The sequence below is a fragment of the Platalea leucorodia genome (genome assembly GCF_965183815.1).
Source record: "Platalea leucorodia genome assembly, chromosome: 1".
NCBI classification, from domain to species: Eukaryota; Metazoa; Chordata; class Aves; order Pelecaniformes; family Threskiornithidae; genus Platalea; species Platalea leucorodia.
In genome coordinates, this window is record NC_138823.1 from 22138611 (window position 1) to 22157179 (window position 18569).

The 18569-nt window shown below is 42.9% G+C and overlaps 1 protein-coding gene across 1 annotated transcript; it reads right to left on the reverse strand.

The window, feature by feature from the left end:
• Window positions 1–314: 314 nt before the first annotated feature.
• On the reverse strand, window positions 315–12612 carry DCSTAMP (dendrocyte expressed seven transmembrane protein). The gene is made up of 4 exons (XM_082312721.1): window positions 12576–12612; window positions 5863–6925; window positions 1410–1730; window positions 315–778 (listed from the first exon to the last, which is right to left on the reverse strand). The coding sequence occupies exons 2-4, from the start codon at window positions 6886–6888 to the stop codon at window positions 695–697; spliced, it is 1431 nt and encodes a 476-aa protein (XP_082168847.1). The 5' UTR covers window positions 6889–6925; window positions 12576–12612; the 3' UTR covers window positions 315–694.
• Between the last annotated feature and the right edge of the window lie 5957 nt (window positions 12613–18569).

The following is an 18569-nucleotide window of genomic DNA, read 5'->3' on the forward strand; positions in this document are numbered from 1 at the left end:
CAGGTGAGAGACGAGGATTAGAAAATTCTGAGATAGAAATCAGAAAAAGTAAGTGAGGGAGCTGAGGTGGGAAGGGGGAGTTCAGCTGGGCTAGAAGACTGGCAGGGCATATAGAGCACTGGGCCTGCAGAAGAGATGGCTACAGAGGCAGGAGCAGGTGTATGAAGCTAGGGATGGGAAAGCGCCACGCTGAGTGGTTTGGGGCAGTTGAGGGTCGAGCCTGATAATAGAAATATCTAGAAACATCTAAGCCCACTAGTCAGGTTCTTGGCCAGCCCAGAAGCCAATGGATAACCTCTGCTGTGTGTTCTGTCTTCAGTGTCTGGCAAATGTGAAGAAGACAAACCTGCTGCTGCCCTTATGTCCTCTGTTAGCTCAAGACAAAGAGGTTTGTGCTGTAGACCTAAAAGCTCCAAGCTGTTTGATTGCTTTTACACAGAAGAACATACCCTCCCTAGCTTTCTAAAGTGCCAGACAATGCAGACTCCAAGTTGAAAAACAAGTGTTAATGTAACCCAGAGCTCTCTGTGGTGGAGAGCACACTATCTCCTGTGGCTTCTTTTCTACACATTTCCAGAATTGATCCTATTTGTAAATTTTAAAATTGAAGTTCCATAGGAAAGATGGGTGAAAAACACAGGTCCCTGTGGAGCTAGAGCATCTCAGCCTCATCCAAAGATTCACTTGGTCTTTTTCACACCATGTTGTCATTTGCCACAGTCCTTTCTTTCTTTCTCACTGCCTCTCTTGCCTTGAGTATTGGAAACCAAAAGTTGACCTGAAAAGACAGAAATATGATGCTATGATCATGGTATTACTGAGTTAGAGACCGCCTAGACACTAACATCCTGTATAGTCAGTATTGAAAGCTATTAAAAAAAACAAATCAAAACAAACTATTTGTGTCTGCAGCTATCTATCTGGATTTGCCATAAATATGTGCATGTGTGTTTGTATTTCCATTAGTGCATATATACATACATATACAGGGTGAATGTTTTTGCAAGCAAAAAGTTCTGTTTCCTAATGGTATTTGCAGTTCCACTCCCACTGTGTTTTAAAACAGAAATGTATCACCTTCCATTTTGCTAAGCAACAACTGAACCTCCTTCTCAATATTAAGAGGCTGATCACAAACGCCTAACATTTGCTGTCTAGATTTCAGGAATACCCATTGTGCTGGAGGTGCTTTTCATCATGTCTGATTCATGTGTGTTGGAGGACAGAACAAAACAATTATATGATCTAATCTTACCAATAGGCAACTTGTCTCCAGGCCCTGGGCAGGAGAGCACTGGGGAAAGTCTATTAGCCCATAATTGAAATTAACAAGTGGTTAAGTATTTCCTGGATCTGGCTACTAACCTGAGAGAAGGAGACTTTTTTTTTCCCTAGAGCTGATGTCTTACCGTTCTAGCAAACCCATTCTTCTCAGTTTTCTCTTGTAGCTTTGCTCTTTTCTTGAGTAATTTTGCGTGCAAATATTGTATCCGTTTCATCTCAGTGTCAGGATAAAATGAAGTTGACACGAGTATTTTAAGTTGGGTCAGGAAGCCAGAGAATAACCCAAAAATTATTAAGAAGAAGATGATGACTCCAAGCTGGATCCATGTTGTGGAGAGACTGAGCTCTGGCTGAGGGATGCAGTCATGCTTAAACAGAGAGATCTTGAAAGGATCAGTCTTTGCAATATGCTCTCTCATGCCAATGATAAAGCTGTTCTCATTCCTCTGGACAAGAAAAGGGGAAAAAAAAGAGTTGATTATAATACTGATTCCCTCCTTTCTTAATGTTTCTCCTGTTGGACATTCAGATTTACAAAGGACCATAAATCATCTAGTCCATCCAGTGTCTATATATGCTATACTTATAACAATATATTTATTGGCTATTTACAAATGTTTCAGATGGCATTTTCACCATTTCTCTTGGGAGACCATCCCACAACTTGGACTGTTAAAAACATACCTTCTCAGTGGCCCTGATAGACAAATATTTAGCTAATCCAGCTATAATGGTTTAATATATTCCCACTCCCATGAATCTGCTCAGATCATCTGTTGGAGGGTCAGAGTAAAACAGCAGAGCAGCATGTGTCTGTCGCTTTGCCTGTGGCCCAGAACATGATCAGCAGTGCTTCCACACCCACCCAGGCAGGTGCTCTGACCGCAAGGTTACCACTCAAACAAAGCCACCTCTCCTCCTCTAGTAGGTGCCTTTGCTTAGAGGAGCTGATGTCTTGCACTGCTTGTGGATTGAAATGCTGAATGAGAGGGACTAAATTAGACATGCTACTGGGACCAGTATTTCATACTGGCAGGCAACTTTCTGCTCTGAGTGTAGGAACACTGTAGGAAGACTGAATCACTCAGCCCTCTTTTCTGACCATGTCAGGAGGATATGTAACCCTTCCTTATGGCTCTTCTAGCCACCTTACAGAGGCCAGGCACCTCTCATTGCAATGCTACAGGCTCGGGAAGGAGTGGCTGGAGAGCTGCCTGGTGGATAAGGACCTGGGGGTGTTGGTTGACAGCCACCTGAACATGAGCCAGCAGTGTGCTCAGGTGGCCAAGAAGGCCAATGGCATCCTGGCTTGTATCAGGAATAGTGTGGCCAGCAGGACCAGGGAGGTGATAGTGGCCCTGTGCTCAGCACTGGTGAGGCCACACCTCAAGTACTATGTTCAGTTTTGGGCCCCTCACTACAAGAAGGACATTGAGGTGCTGGAGCGTGTCCAGAGAAGGGCAATGAAGTTGGTGAAGGGTCTAGAGCACAAGTCATGAGGAGAAGCTGAGGGAGCTGGGGTTGTTCAGTCTGGAGAAGAGGAGGCTGAGGGGAGACCTTATTGCTCTCTACAACTACCTGAAAGGAGGTTGTAGTGAGGTGGGGGTCGGTCTCTTCTCCCAAGTAGCAAGTGACAGGACAAGAGGAAATGGCCTCAAGCTGCGCCAGGGGAAGTTTAGGTTGGATATTAGGAAAAATTTCTTCACCAAAAGCATAGTCAGGCACTGGAACAGGCTGCCCAGGGAAGCGGTTGAGTCTCCATCCCTGGAGGTATTTAAAAGACGGATTGATGTGGTGCTCGAGGACATGGTTTAGTGGTGGACTTGGCAGTGCTAGGTCTTAAAGGTCTTTTCCAACCTTAAAAATTCTATGATTCTATGATTCATTGGGAAAATCAGGTGCCCAAAGTATGCCACCCATTTTCAGCCTGTTAGCCTTTCCTTGACATTATCCTGTTCCAGTCTATCTCAGTACATTTTAACCCTAAACTGAACCAATGTATAAGCAAGGAAAAACTGCATTAGGAACTCAGTATGAAACAGTGGCACAAGTCATGAAGAACTTTATTGTTCATATGAAGAATAAACATCTCAAGAAGTTGTTGAGTCTGTCCTGCTCACCTAGCCAGCTTTCTAGACTCCCTGAGGTCAGCAGCCCTGAGGCTTGTTACGACAAATCTGTTGAGGTTGGATTTTTCATTTTAATGTGACTAGACTTCCTTGGGGAACTAGAAACAATCTGATGACAGCATAATTTTCTGTTTTGGCAGAGTTGACCAGCTCTCCACAGGGTGAAGACTGCACATAAAGAGAGCAAATTCGTCGTACAGGACTCATGAATCAGACAGGCTCAGGCACAGGCCCTCTGTGTATGGATGGTGGGACTAAGCTCCTTCTTTGCCCTGACTTGCATCACACCCAAGGCAGGTCATGATACAGGTCTGTCCTGAAGAACACAGGCAAAACCACACACAGCAGTACACAGAGAATAGCTGAGGCTACAGCAAGTTGCTTAGGGCTGCGTTCAGTTGGGCTTTTAATATCTCCAAGGATGGAGACTCCACAACCTGTCTCAGAAATCTGCTCTAGTGTTTGATCACCTGAAAAGTTAAAAAAAAAAAAAAATTCTTATGTTGAAATGGAATTTCCTTTAATTTGTGCCCATTGCACCACTGAGTCTGGCTCTTCTTTCTTACACCCCCCTCCCTTCCATCAATTATTTATACACAATGATGAGATCCTCCTGAGCTTTCTCTTCTCCAGCCTGAACAGCCCCAGCTCTCTCAGCCTCTCTTCTTATGACAGATGCTTCAGTCCTTTACTTATCTTCTTGACCCTTTACTGAACTCACTCCAGTATATGCATGTACTGGGGAGCCCAGCACTGGGCACAGCACTCCAGATGGGTCTCACCAGTGCTGAGGAGAGGGGAAAGATCACCTCCGTCAGCCTGCTGGCAGTGCTCTGCCTACTGCAGCCCAGAATAGCCTTTTCTTTGCCATAAGGGCACATTGCACGCTTGTGGTCGACTTGGTGTCCATCAGAACTCCCAGGGCTTTTTTCTGCAAAGCCACCTCCTAGCTGGTTGGCCCCCAACATGTATAGTGCATGAGGTTATTCCTCCCCAAGGACTGCAAGACATAGCATTTTCCTTTGCTGAACATTGTGAGATTCTTGTCAGCCCAATTCTCTAGCCTTTTCAAGTCCCTCTGAATGGCAGCACAATCGCCTGGTATTTCAGCTGCTCTTCCCAGTTTTATATTATCTGCACACTTGTGTGGTTACAATCTGTTCCTCTGTTCCAGCCATTAATGAAGAGGTTAAACAGTATAGGTTCCAGTATCTACTCCTGGGGAACATCAAAAGTGACTTTGTGTCACTAATCAGAACCTTTTGGGTCCGGCAGTTCAGCCAGTTTTCAGTTCACGTCACTCTCCATTTATCTAGTCCATGCTTCATCAGTTTGTCAATGATGATGTTGTGGAAGACAGTGTTGGAAGCCTTAATAAATGCACAATCAGTATCCACTGTTCTCCCTTCATCCAACAATCCAGTGATCATATCATAGAATGCTGTTAGGTTGGTCAAGCATGATTTAGCCTTTGTAAATCCACGCTGAATACTCCTAACAGCCATCTTGGACTTCTCATATTTGGAAATGGCTTCCGTGATGATCTTCTCCATCACCTTCCCAGGGATCAAGGTGAGGCTGACCGGACTGTAGTTCCCTGGATCCAGGCCAAGATGGCTGTTAGGAGTTAATTTTCTTCCTAGTAGCTGGTATAGTGCTGTGTTTTGGATCTAGTATGAGAATAATGTTGATAACACACTGATGTTTTAGTTGTTGCTAAGTAGTGTTTATATTAGTCAAGGTCTTTTTAGTTTCCCATGCTCTGCCAGGTGCACAAGAAGCTGGGAGGGGGCACAGCTGGGAAAGCTGATCCCAACTGGCCAAAGGGCTATTCCATACCATATGATGTCATGCTCAGTATATAAACCTGGGGGAAGAAGAAGGAAGGGGGGAACGTTTGGAGTGATGGCATTTGTCTTCCCAAGTAACCATTACGCGTGATGGAGCCTTGCTTTCCTGGGGATGGCCGAACACCTGCCTGCCCATGGGAAGTAGTGAATGAATTCCTTGCTTTGCTTTGCTTGTGTGCACAGCTTTTGCTTTACTTATGAAACTGTCTTTATCTCAACCTACGAGTTTTCTCACTTTTACTCTTCTGATTCTCTCCCCCATCCCACCAGGGGGGAGTGAGCAAGTGGTTGTGCAGTGCTTAGTTGCCGGCTGGGGTTAAACCAGAACATCCACATAGATAAATGCAGGAATGAAAGTCCTTCTTCCTATATTTACTGTTCTCTAGAAATACGGTGATACTTTGGAAAGTGCAGAGAACTGTCTGGTCCCATCCAACATAACTATCTGTAAAGGCAATGGCCCTTTTTGAAAGAAAATGAATGATAATGCCATGAAAGAACTGATGGCTTGGCTGTACGTCTGCTCCTGCAGCTGCTGAAGATGAAGAGAAATATTTCAACACTAAAATAAGAAATATAAAGTACTGATAAGTACTTACTTGCTGAAAGAGGCTGAGTTGAATCTCTAGATCCGGTACTTCTTGGAGATGTTTATTCACAGAAATAATTAACCAATAAAATAAATAATCTACTGCAGCAAACAGAAGCCAGATGCAAAGATGAATAATTACAGGGAGAAAAAAATACTGCATGTTTTTTCTGTCCTTCCTTGTGAGGCAGAAAGATGGGATTGTCACGTAATCTTTTCTTTCTTTTCTGTTAAGTGGCAGAAGGCAGGGTCTTTGCTGTTGCTTTTGGTGCTCATCAAACACAATGAACTCTTTACTTATATAAGTATTCTTAAATTTGGCACTGTGAGAGCCCACAAATTTTTTGATAAAGAGGCCAGTTCCAAAAGAAGCTAGAAAAATCCCCACTACAGGCAGTACTTTCTGGCCTATATAGGGCAGTATAGTCAGCATAAAAGATATCTGGTTAGCAACTCTCTGGATTTCTTGCCTTGTGTCATTTAGCTCTTGTTTTAATGCATCATCTGAAATTGAATAAGATGGTGTGAATTCGTGCCTTAGGAACACTATATATTTAGATAGTTCAGTGGAAAGCTTGGCCGCCTCGTAAATCCATTTTACTGCCTCAACATAATATTTTATCAAGGCAAATTGCTCATACTCCAAATGACAGGTTATACTGTCTGCCAGAACCTTTAGGTTGTGAAAAATATTTTGGATGTGGCCGGCCACCACGATGCCTGTGCCAGCAGTAATAAGAGCATTCCTGCCATTTCGCAGTCCGCAAGAAAGAAGGAACAGGACACTAAAACAGCGCAGGTGCTTGCAACAGGAGAGCGCGATAGAAAGCGAGATCCAGATGAATCCAGAAATCAATAAGGGACCCAAAGGGTGGTGTGCCAGGGAGAAGTGCATGCCAAGGAATAAGAGAAAGCTTGAGAGGAAGCCAACTGCAGAGCTAACTGCAAAAAGCTGCATCAGATACTTCCAGCCAGGCTTCCTTTCAGATATAAAAATTCCCCAGGCATTCTGGGCTATTGAGACAAGCGTTTGCATTTTCTTCTGGTTGTTGCTGACACTGCGATAGCTCAAACTAAAAGGAAAGGAAAACAAAAATACTGTTAGTTACAGGGTCACACTATTGACAATGATGTGCTTTTAACTGGCTGATCAATAGTACCTCACATTGCAAAAAATGCAGGTCTGACTCACATGGGGGCTGAACAGCCCTGCGTGAGACCCAGATGTCCATCCCCGATATCACATATATAAAGATGGAAGGGATGACTCTAAAAGGTATTCTATCTTTTTGTCAAAGTATCTTTGTCCTTTTACTTTTTGTACACTTTGATTTCTCATTTTCTGTATAGACACAGCAGTTCATATGTACATATATGTGTTTGTTTACGTATGAGGAGAGAATGAGAGCAAGCCTCCCATAGCACCCAGTGCTTCCCCGCAGATGCTAGCTTTGCCTTGCAGGGGCACTAGGAAGGAAAACAGGGGAGCATGGAAACTTGCCATCGATAACCCGATGCAGGGGAGTGGGGCTCGACCCCCGGGGAGCAGCCAGAGCAGCTGCCAGGGAGGGAGGAACGGGTGGAGCAGCATGTGCACGCTGCCCGGGGATGGGGAACGAAGCTCTCCTTTTTCAGCTGGAGGTAGGTCAGTACAGAGGGAAGAAAGTGTGTCTTAGAGGCATCATTCCTTCTTTGGGTCTCTCCTGGGATAGCACAGCTACAAATTGGCCCATATACACTTTTAACCCTAATTGCTTGTACTTCTCACCATCTCTCCTGCCTACCAGCATGCCCATGCTGTAAATTACAGAGTAGTCCTGTGAAATTCAATTCAGTTTCATGGGAGACAGTCCAGTGCTCACATCTTTCCTTCTTCTTTTACAAATAATATTTATGATGCAATTTATCCAAAGATGCAAGATCAATTTATATGCATATTAGCCTTTTAATATACTAGAACAAATGAAATACTAATTAAATAAAATAAACTGTTGCAATTTTATCCTATAATAGGGAACAGTTGTCTTCGCAAATACATCCTGAAGGTATTACTTTGTCTTTTGTTTAGCTTGAACACAGCAGGTAGCCAGGAACTAAACTATTGTTTTGTACACATACTGTATTTTACTGGCATTTGACTTTATGAATTCTGCTAGCATTCACTGCACAATTTTCCCCTTCCTCTCGCTGTAATTAGTTATTAGTTACATCATTATCGGCTTTGCATGCAGCAGGAGATGAGGGTGATAGGAGCAGGCATCTGACCCCAGCTGGGACCTTCTTGGACTGCTGTGCTCGGTGTGCTGCTTTTCCTTGGCATCACTTGGGCCTGATCCTTCCTAGTGCTGAGGGGTATCCTGAAAGATGCTGAGTGTTTTCAGTCCTTAATAGCTTCAGCAGGGATTAACGGTGGGCAGTAGCTCTCAGGGTGGGCTCAATCCCTGGCACTCTCACTGTGCTTGGAAAGGCTGAGGAAATTGCTTCCCTCCGGGGCCTCAGTGAACTCAGCTGTGAAGGGAGCGTAACAGCAATTAGCAGCTCCTTCACAGGAGCGAAATCAGTTAATTAACGTCCCCGAAGTATTCAGGGAGCTGTAGGTAGAAGTCGCCATGTGGTTGGGAAAGTGGTGCAAGCTAAACGGTGAGGAGAGGTAGCACACAAGCCATGGGACTCCAGCTTTGCCGTGAGCAGAGCTGTCCTTTGCTTACATGAACAGTCTGCTTTGTCCTCTTCCTACTGAACTAGAAATAATGAGGCATTTTTAGAAAACATAATTAAACAGGAGATGTTCATCATCCTGGAGTCATGCAGAACCGGACCCAACAGCCAGCAAACCCTGCCAGCGAATCCTGAACTTCCTAGGTCGGATCCTTAAACAGTACGTGCTGCCACGTCTTCTTGGTAGATCTAAGAAAAATTGCCCTGTATGGTGAATAGATCTGGAGTTCTGTTCTTGATTTAAGAAGCCATAAACATCAAATGCTAAAAAGCTAGCATTTATGTATTATTCTGCCAAAACTTCCATGTGAGAAAATAACACATTTTGAGTTTTCTTTTGCATCACTGATTTCACAGCTTTTCTCAAGCATAGTTTCTGCATGTATGTATGGGTATAGTGTATTCTTCTTAATGTTTATAAGGATTGGGTAAATGGCTGCAATATGTGGCTGGGAGTTTGGCATGACTGCATCGAAGTCATGGAGAGAGAGTTAAGAATGAAGCCTTAGAATTAACAAAAGCCGTCCTTCTGGACCAGGAGGCTGGAGACTTGCAAAATATGGACAGAATTTGTAATAAAGTCTCCTTTACTGGGCAGATTCAATGCTGTTACATGAGATCACTGCACTGCTCAGCACATACATGGCAGGTTTGTCCCTAACCTGCATGAACCTGGAGTTTTAAGGCAGGAAAGACATCGTAAGGAGTCACTGATTTTTGGAGCCTGTGGCATGGATGCTCAGGTGTCTCTGTGTGACTGCTAAAGCTTGGGAAGGGAGCGTCCCTGTCCCCTGCAGAGCCCGTCTCTGAGCTCAGCCACCACTGGGGTCAGAGTCAGGCTCACAGTGTGCATCTCTGTGGCTTGTCTGACACCTCCCCCATGAGACATCAGCAACAGAAGTAGATATTCAGCACAGGAGAATCACACAAAGGATGAAAACTCTAAACCTAAAAAAATGTGGAGGCTGAAAATTCTTGTATCAGCAGGCACTTAAACAGCTGTGAATGCTTGGGAAAGGAAAATAACACTCTGGCTCTGGCTAAATCTTTGGCTTGATTTAAGAGGCTAATTCAGTGCTTAAAGAAATAGTAAACCTTGAGAACTTTACGGAATGATTCCTCTTGAAAACATAAATCACAAAAGCTCTCCTGAAGCTGTTAGGTGCAGATACAAATTCTAACAGGAGGCTGACAAGAACAAAGCCTTCATTTCAACTGCAGTCTGAAGCAAAGCATTTTTTATTCTGTCCTGTAACATGAACTAATGTGGGGGCTGCTACCATTACTTATGTAGCATAAGGAAAGAAATATTCTTGGAAAGCAGTTTCTTGCTCTGAAGTGCCAGTTTCTTTCTACCATAGTTTCTCGTGATGTACGCCACAGAGGGGAGCTGGAAACCCTTGTGCTCTAGCTCTGCCTTTGAACCTGATTTTTCTGTAGGGTCCAAGGGGAACCTCTCTATGCCTTAGTTTCCCTCTCTAGGAAATGCTTACTCAGATCTGGAAGCATGATATTAACCTACCATATGGCATGCTGGCAGGAGTAATTATGAGAACAAATTCTCAAAAGGAGCCTCTCCAGCAAGGAGTTTGGGCCATACTTCTTAAGGCTTGTGATGTACTGAAATTAATGCAATATAATTAAGAGGTATTTTTCTAGTTTCATTTTTAAATAAAAGAGGAAAATTTTAAAGAGTTTTTAAGATCTTGCTTGTGGTATTTCAGATATTGGCTGCAGTTTTTAAGTAAGCAGAGTATAAGTACATAGCATCAAGAGTCCCTAGAAAATGCCTTTCCAGCTCAGCCACAAGCCCTAGAGCTATGTCATTTTTATACAGTACGTATTCACAACATATATCATTTCTTCCCTGACTCCTCCATATTAATTGTTCAAGATGTGGCCATCTTCACTACCAGTTTGGACTGTCCTAGTCCCTTGCTCACCCAATATCTGATGATGGCTTGCTACAGTTTAGAATAGAATAGAATTGAATAAGTTCAGTTGGAAGGGACCTACAATGATCATCTAGTCCAACTGTGATGGATTGAAACTCCTTATATTTGCAGGGTGTATTTCTGAAACCTTCTCTACCCAGGCTACTGCTTACTTAAAGGTGATCACCAGGCCTACATTTCTAGCATATGGATCAGCCACCCATGCAAACTCTTTGCCAATTTGTAATACAATGGAAGAAGTGGATGTGTCCTAAAAACATATAGTGAGAAAAAGAATTGGATTTACTAAATAATTAGCTTTCTTAGCAGACACACAGCTGATTTGGCAAAGCATGACAGAGTCAGATCTTTAAGTCTACTTTCTATTTTGATGCAGACCTAACTCAGACAAAGCTGGGAACCTACAAGTCCCATTGAGTTGGGACTGATTAGTACCACCCAGTTTTTGTGCCCTCACACAAAGTCTGACACAACTTTTCTCTGTTGTTTAAGCTGATTTCAGGAATAGCATGGCAGTTTGGCAGGCCCTCTGCCCCGTGCAGTGCACAGGATCTTCATACATAAAAATAAATTCTTATTAAGAGAGACATTAGGTTAAATGGGAAACTTATATCCTATTGATGCTAAAGCTTCAGCTACACAGTGATCTTTGCCTCATAATTCCTGTTTGGATTTTATAAAGGAACTAAGGAAGGCAAAGCACACAATAAGAATATAAAACCAAATATTTCCTTTTTTGGCAGTTTCAGCAGCCTTCTCTCCTAGCCTGGATCAGTTACATTGAAATGTAAGAGAATTACTTCCCTTTTTTGGATACTGTCAAAAAATACAACGCTGAACTACGGTTTAGTAAGAGGCAAAAATACAGGAGGCAGGCACACATTATTTCCTTTGGTCAATGCAGGGCATTCAGCAAAGAAAGAAAAGCCCAGTCAAAAATCCAGCAATGTTATGTAACTATCCCCAAGGCTTTGTTGAGACGCCTATCATTTCTTGTGTTCACATTATTTGCTTTTAACTGCAGGGGGAAGGAGAGTAAATGGTACTAAACACAACAAACACAAGTGAGGACTAAAATATCTAATCAAATATGTGCACATAGGAACTTGAAATACTGAACAACACAGCAATGCAAATAAAACAACAACTTATACATGTGCAAAAACAAATGCACAAAAATAACAACTGATCAAGATCTCTTTTTCTTCATTTATTTAAAATACATGGCTCAGGAAAATTCTGAACACTATAAGATATTATCAAGTCTTTAGGATGCCACAAATTGGTTAAATGTTATCTAATATCAGATGGCTGTAGCGTAATGTCCACATCTGAGCTATCTGTCTTTATGTCAATGAGGTGAAAACGGCAATTACTTCAGACCTGTTGTAGAAGTCTACCCTTCCATGAGATGGATTGCATCCTATGAGAGCTTTTTCTCTGTCTTGACTATGAAAAGAGTCTGGATTACTCAGGCAGAGCTATCCAAAGTCAAGTGAGATGAACCTCTCCCTGTGTTTCTCCACTGCAAGCACAGGCTATATCTGACTGAGCTGGGAACTGAGAGCAGGACACACAAAATGTGTCATGGGCAGCTGTAGAAAATGGACAGCTATGGAAGGAAAGTGGAACAAGAAATCAAATTTTCTCACTTATACCACTATGGGCCATGTTACGTTTGGAAGCTCTGGTGCAGCAGACCCACAGACGTATTATTCCCTTAAAGCGCAGGCAGGAATGGAGGCACAGTTTGGGAAACCCAAATTGTAGTTTGCCTGTTGACAAAAACAACTCTACAAAACACAGAAAATTTCATGGGATGGAAGGGAACATGAGAGGTTACATAGTCCCTTCTCCTCTACACAATATCACTATACATAGTTTTGGGAGAGCCTAGGACAAAATTGTTTCGTGAACTTTAGGAATAGACTCTCCAATCAGCAAGGTGGCAACAATTAACTTAAAGCAAGTCCTTTTACCTTAGAACAGCTAACTCAGTCCATAATTACTATCCACAGTTCCTTTATATTAACCCTAAAGTGTTACTTACAGGCCCTCCTGTAAAGCACATGAAGGATCTTCACAGTGCTGTGTGTCTCTTGATTTTGACGAGGAACGGAGATGGGCACTAGAAAAAAATTTCACATGAGTAATTTGTTTCCCATACCCTCCCTCAATGAGTCAGGCACACTAAATTTTGAAATTATTCTGGTCTTGACAAAGATTCATGAGGAAGGAACTTATGCACAAGACCAAAATAGTATATAATTTGCAAGTGCCAATTTCCACCTTTTTTCTGGCAGAGTAATAGATATCAGCAAATGAGTTCTGGGCCCAGATTTCAAAGACTTAATCTTATGTTGAATAATGCCTTAGTTCTAGAACATCTAAGTTATTTTGGTGCTTCCCATTGAAACTAGCAGCAATTCAGTGCCCAAATAACTTTGAAGCTCTGATTGTTTTTACCCTACAAATGTTCCTACTGAGATCTGTGTAAATATCTCTGTAGACAATCTGTCAGAATGTGGCCCCTAGAATGGTACTCACCTTAAATATCCAACAAAGACACTCAAATTATGTATAACAAGTCCTTGGTTAATAAAGATAATTGATATACACGAGGGTAGAGCTGCTATTCAGAGGAATTTTGACAGGCTGGAGAAATGGATTGACAAGAATCTCATGAAGTTCACCAGAGGAAAATGCAAAGTCCTTCCCCTGGGGAGGAACAACCCCAGGCACCAGTACAGGCTGGAGCTGACTGGCTGGGAAGCACCTGTGCTGAAAAAGGTCTGGATCCCTTTGTGGAAAACAAGTTGAACATAGGCCAGCAATGCGCCCTCACGGCAAATGTGGCCAATGGCGTCCTGAGCTTATTAGCAAGAATCTTGCCCACAAATCAGGGAAAGTGATTCTTCCCCTCGACTCAGCACTGCTGAGACCACATGTGGAGTGCTGTGTCCAGCAAAGAAATCCCAGTACAACAGAGCAACGTGATCTAGCTGGACCTGCTTTGAGTGGGGAATTGAACTAGATGGCTTCCAGGAGTCTTTTCCAACCTAAATTATTTTATTCTTCATCGGATGCCTTACCAGTCAAGACTGAGATATCAAATCCATTTAAACTTGCTTCTGATCTCTACTGGCACAGTACCATGTATATGTGCCGTGTTCATATTCTACATTTGCTCTAGATAAGTTTAATGAATATTACACACCTATCAAAAGTAAAACATTCTACCTCAGTAATAAAAAAAATCCACAACAAAATATTGTTACTTTAGTAGCTTTGAGGTCCTAAAGAAAGGGTGAAATCAGTCTGTCTTCCAGGAGTTTATCTGCATATAGGACTGCAGATGTTGGTATCTTAAATACCCTTCAGCTTCTGTAGCTTGAATAAGCAGACATATGACCTCTTATTTTTGCAAGACAGTAGTTTTCCTGCAGAGAAATGAAAAGTTCATTTATTGGATGTGGCAAAAGGATTTGCTTCTTGTTCATGGTACTGAGAAAAAAAAAATGGTGAGAAGTGCTAATTTGTGTTCAAACATGAAAAGAGTTGAAAATCAGGGAGGAATTTCATAATCACATTGATATGGGACCACAACACACAGCAGAGACTTTTAATAACTTCTGATTCATTAAGTAGCTAAGTAAGATCAAATTTCTTACAACTTTCTGGAAAATACATAAGAATTTTATTTTGCTTTAACTTTGGCCCTTAAAATTTTGCTTTAAATAAACTATTGGTTTCTGCAGACACTACAGTTTGTATGCATATTTGTGTGTATGGGAGAGAAAGAAGGTAATTCTGGACACCCATCCTCTCCACTTGAAACGAGTCACACGAATCCTACCAACTATTGGATTGATCCATTGAACCGGTCAGTCCTTTCATTCAGGGCCCTTGCCCTCAGGGCCGTCTCATAAAGAGGACTACAGATATACTTTAAAGGAAATCAAAGGCTGATATGCTGCTTTACAAGGACAACAGCAACAGAAAGAGTAAGAGGAGTCTTATCCACAATCTACTAAGCACCTATGATACCTTTCCAGTAACATCCTTCATACACTGTCTTTTACATCCACTTTCAGAACTAACTTGCAGTTATGGTTTTACTATTTATGTTTAAACTTCCAGATCCATTTTTTGAATAAAATGTATCCATTGCTTTTCTCAGAAATGTCATAGGTGGTTAGCTCCGTTGCAGAGATGCTACCTACTACACCTAAGGAATTCTAAATTGGAGATTAACTCTTGTTTAGACTCTGATTTCAAAGATCCAGGGCTATACATCAAGCTCAGTTCTGTCCTCGGTCTCTTTGTAGAGTCCAGTCCAATCAGCAACTACTGAAGTGCTGGCATGAACATTATCTATTTGCCCTTGTGTGAAATGTCCCTGCATGTAATTTTCCAGACAGCTGGTTTTCCAGCAGGTACTGATAGCACTGAAGTAGTAGGTCTCACTGGCTCACCGTAAGACCAGGTTTCCCCTCCACAGAGCAGCCATACCCCTGCTGTTTCAAAAAGCAGCTACTGAACAAGTTCAGAAAGCTGGCAGGCCGCAAGATGAACATAGCATAATGTTCATAGCATCTAAATTATGCATAATGTAAGGGTATAATTAGATATAGTGGACCATCTATAACTGGAGAAAGTCTATGTTCATTGTAGGACGAATGAATTAAATGATCTTTCAGCAGAACATATCCTTCATAGTATTATATAGGGGAAAACTTTGTAAAGTGATCCAAGTAAGTGCATATTAAGTCAGACCAAGTCTCCACTGAGCCCAGCATCTCAGCCTTGATAGCAGCATGTAGCAGATGTTTACAGAATCACAGAATGGTGATTCTGGACCATCTGGAAATGGTCTAGGTGACCCTGCTTGAGTGGAGGGGGGTTTGGACCAGATGACATCCTGAGGTCCCTTCCAACCTCAACCATTCTGTGATTCTGTGGCAATTCAGATCCCTGTGGGTCCATTACTCCAGCCTCTGAGGCCACTCTGCACGGCAGCACAACCATCTGGTGTATCAGCCACTCCTCCTAGTTTTGTATCATCTGCAAACTTGCTGAAGGTGGACTGTTTCCAGGTCATTAATGAAGAAAATGATCAGAGGGATGGAACACCTCTCCTATGAAGAAAGGCTGAGAGAGTTGGGGCTGTCAGCCTGGAGAAGAGAAGGCTCCGGGGAGACCTTATTGCAGCCTTTCAGTACTTAAAGGGGGCTTATAAGAAAGATGGGGACAGACTTTTTAGCAGGGCCTGATGCAATAAGACAAGGGGTAATGGTTTTAAAGTAAAAGAGGGTAGATTCAGACTAGACATAAGGAAAAAATTTTTCACAATGAGGGTGGTGAAACAGTGGAATGGGTTGCCCAGAGAGGTGGTAGATGCCCCATCCCTGGAAACATTCAGGGTGAGGTTGGACAGGGCTCTGAGCAACCTGATCTAGTTGAAGATGTCCCTGCTCATTGCAGGGGGTGGGACAAGATGACCTTTAAAGGTCCCTTCCAACCCAAACTATTCTATGATTCTATGATTCTATGTCATACAGTAGTGGCCCCAGTATCAACCCCTGGGACAGACCACTAGTGAACTTTGCCCAGCTGGACTTTGTGCTGCTGATCAAAACTCCTTGAGCCCAGCAGTTCAGCCAGTTTTCAGTCCACCTCATTGTCCATTTATCTAACCCATACTTTGTCAGCTTGTCTATGAGGATGTTATGGGAGACACTGTTGAAAGCCGTTCTGAACTTGAGGTAAAGAGATCCACTGCTCTCTGTTCGTCCACCAAGCCAGTCTACCTCACCGTAGGCGGTCAGGTTGCGTAAACATGTCTTCCCCTTTGCAAATCCATGCTGAATACTTCTTGCAAATGGTTTCCAGGATTAGTTGCTCCATCACCTTCCCAGGGATCAAGGTGAGGCTGACCAGATTGTAGCTCCCTGGATCCTCCCTCCTTGCCGTTCTTGAAGATGGGAGTTACAGTTGCTTTCTTCCAGTCCTCAGGAACCTCTCCCAGGTGCCATGACCTTTCAAAGATAATCAAGAGTGGCCTCACAATAACGTCAGCCAGCTCCCTCAGCACCTGTGGCTGCCTCCCATCAGGTCCCAGGGACTGACTTTGTTTAAATGTTCCCTGACTTGATCCTCCTCAAGTATTCCTTGCTCCAGACTTGCCCTCTAGTCTCAGAGGCTTGGGATTCCTGAAGGGTGGTCTTCCTAGTAAAGGCAGAGCTGAAGGTGACACTGAGTACGTTAGGCTTTTCCGTGTCCTTTGTCACCAGAACTCCCACTGCACTTAGCAGTGGACTCACATTTCCCCATGTCTTTCTTTTGCTACTGATAGACCTGCAGAAGCCCTTTGTGCCGCCCTTTGCGATGCGGATGGGATGGTACTTTGCCCTGGGATGCCCTGGGATTGCCCTGGGATGCTGCCTGTCTATTAGTCAATTTTTATACAGTGAAATAAAAGTTTATAGGCACAGGTTTTATCTCTTGGCCGTGGAAATTTTGCAGCACTTCATAACCCCTTTGAGGCTCCAGGAAGAAACGAGGCTCCCACAGCACCATTACAAGTAGTGGGACTGTGCAACAGGACTTTTCTTCCATGATCAGCCAGTTATGGCACTGAAAGTTCATTCATAATAACCCAAATACTGGTCAGCTTTTAACCAAAGAACTAGGCCCAAAGAGGAGGGTGGGGAGGAAGGAATTTTTGCATCCACTTGGGCTATATATGAGAAAGAAAGTAGTTTGTTGTCATCTGGATGGAATAACTTTTTCTACCCTTTTTACATTTTCAAGAACAAGGAGTTGTGGGCAGGCTTTACCCAGAGTCATCAATTTGAACCAAGTCATGGCAGTGACTGGCATTAGAGTTCCTAGCCTCTCCTAGGGAACCAAATAAACCTGTAAAGTACATACAGACAATGCAGAAATCAATCCTGCAGCCTAAAAAGTGCCCTAACATTTCAATTACTTAAGGCCATAGGTCCATTCAGTGATACAGCATGCTGATTAAGATCCTCAGCTGGTCTTTCCCAACTCATATGCTGCAAGCAGGGACACCTCTCAGGTGTGCTGGTGTCACTGGGGTTTTTTTGGCAGTTTCTTTAAAGCAGAATATTTTAGTGACCCACTCACAGCCCACCCTCACAAACTGTTGTGTCAGTACAGCTGTCAAACACATTTTTCTGGGACCCAGGTGCATGCCTGCTGGCGGGAGGTGGCCGAGGCCACTGAGTCACAAACTACAGCATGAGCCTCTATTGGGGGAATATTTTCTCTAGGTAACAGCAGTTGCTGGAGCTGCCTGGTTCCTGGACTTTCCTGCTGATGTTGTCCAGTACTGGCCACTGTAAAATGGGAGGAATTGACAGTTTACTAATTTGAACAACAGTACAGTAATGGCTGTTGGTTTTTTCTTCTGCTCTGTCTGCCAGTGCAGTACAGATCCCTCTGTCTGCACTAAAAAAGTGAGGACGGTTTCAGAATTAGTGCATTTCTGACCTCTTTTCCAATTTTTTTCTTAATCCCCGCAGAATGACTAGCAAAATTTGCTTGCACATGTCACTGCTCAAGATCCTGCTGTTCTGGCAGTTCCTTAATGCATTTCAACTGTCAATGATGCTGTGATTAACACAGTTTTGATAACACTGTGCTTCAACTATTGTAACATGCAAACTGGATGCATATTTCTTTGGATTTGTCTTTAGGATGCTGAAGGTTGCTTCCTTTTGTGACATATCTGCGTGCTGCAAGACTAAAGCGAGTCCAGAGCTGCGAACACCGTATCATATTGAAATCACTCGATATTCTGCTCTGCCTGCTTCTGCCTAAGGAAGACCAGCTAGCAACTAATAGTCCTTCCTTGCGGCTGGCTTCCAGAGAGCCAGGAGAGAAACAAAGATCAGTATTTGGAAATATTTGTGCTCTTCTTTTTGAGTCATGGTTTTAATTACTGTTTCTGTTTTACTGCTACAGCAGAAATTTAGATTAAAATAAGACAATTACATTTTCTTTTCTAAATATCCGA

Bases quoted from the DNA above. Each gene is read 5' to 3' on its own strand.
- DCSTAMP (XM_082312721.1), bottom strand. From the start codon at position 6,888: ATGCAAACGCTTGTCTCAATAGCCCAGAATGCCTGGGGAATTTTTATA. The intron at 1,731-5,862 runs GTAAGTACTTAT...TTTCTTGTCCAG, and splicing joins AACTCAGCCTCTTTCAGCAA to AGGAATGAGAACAGCTTTAT. The intron at 779-1,409 runs GTAAGACATCAG...CTGTCTTTTCAG, and splicing joins AGAATGGGTTTGCTAGAACG to GTCAACTTTTGGTTTCCAAT.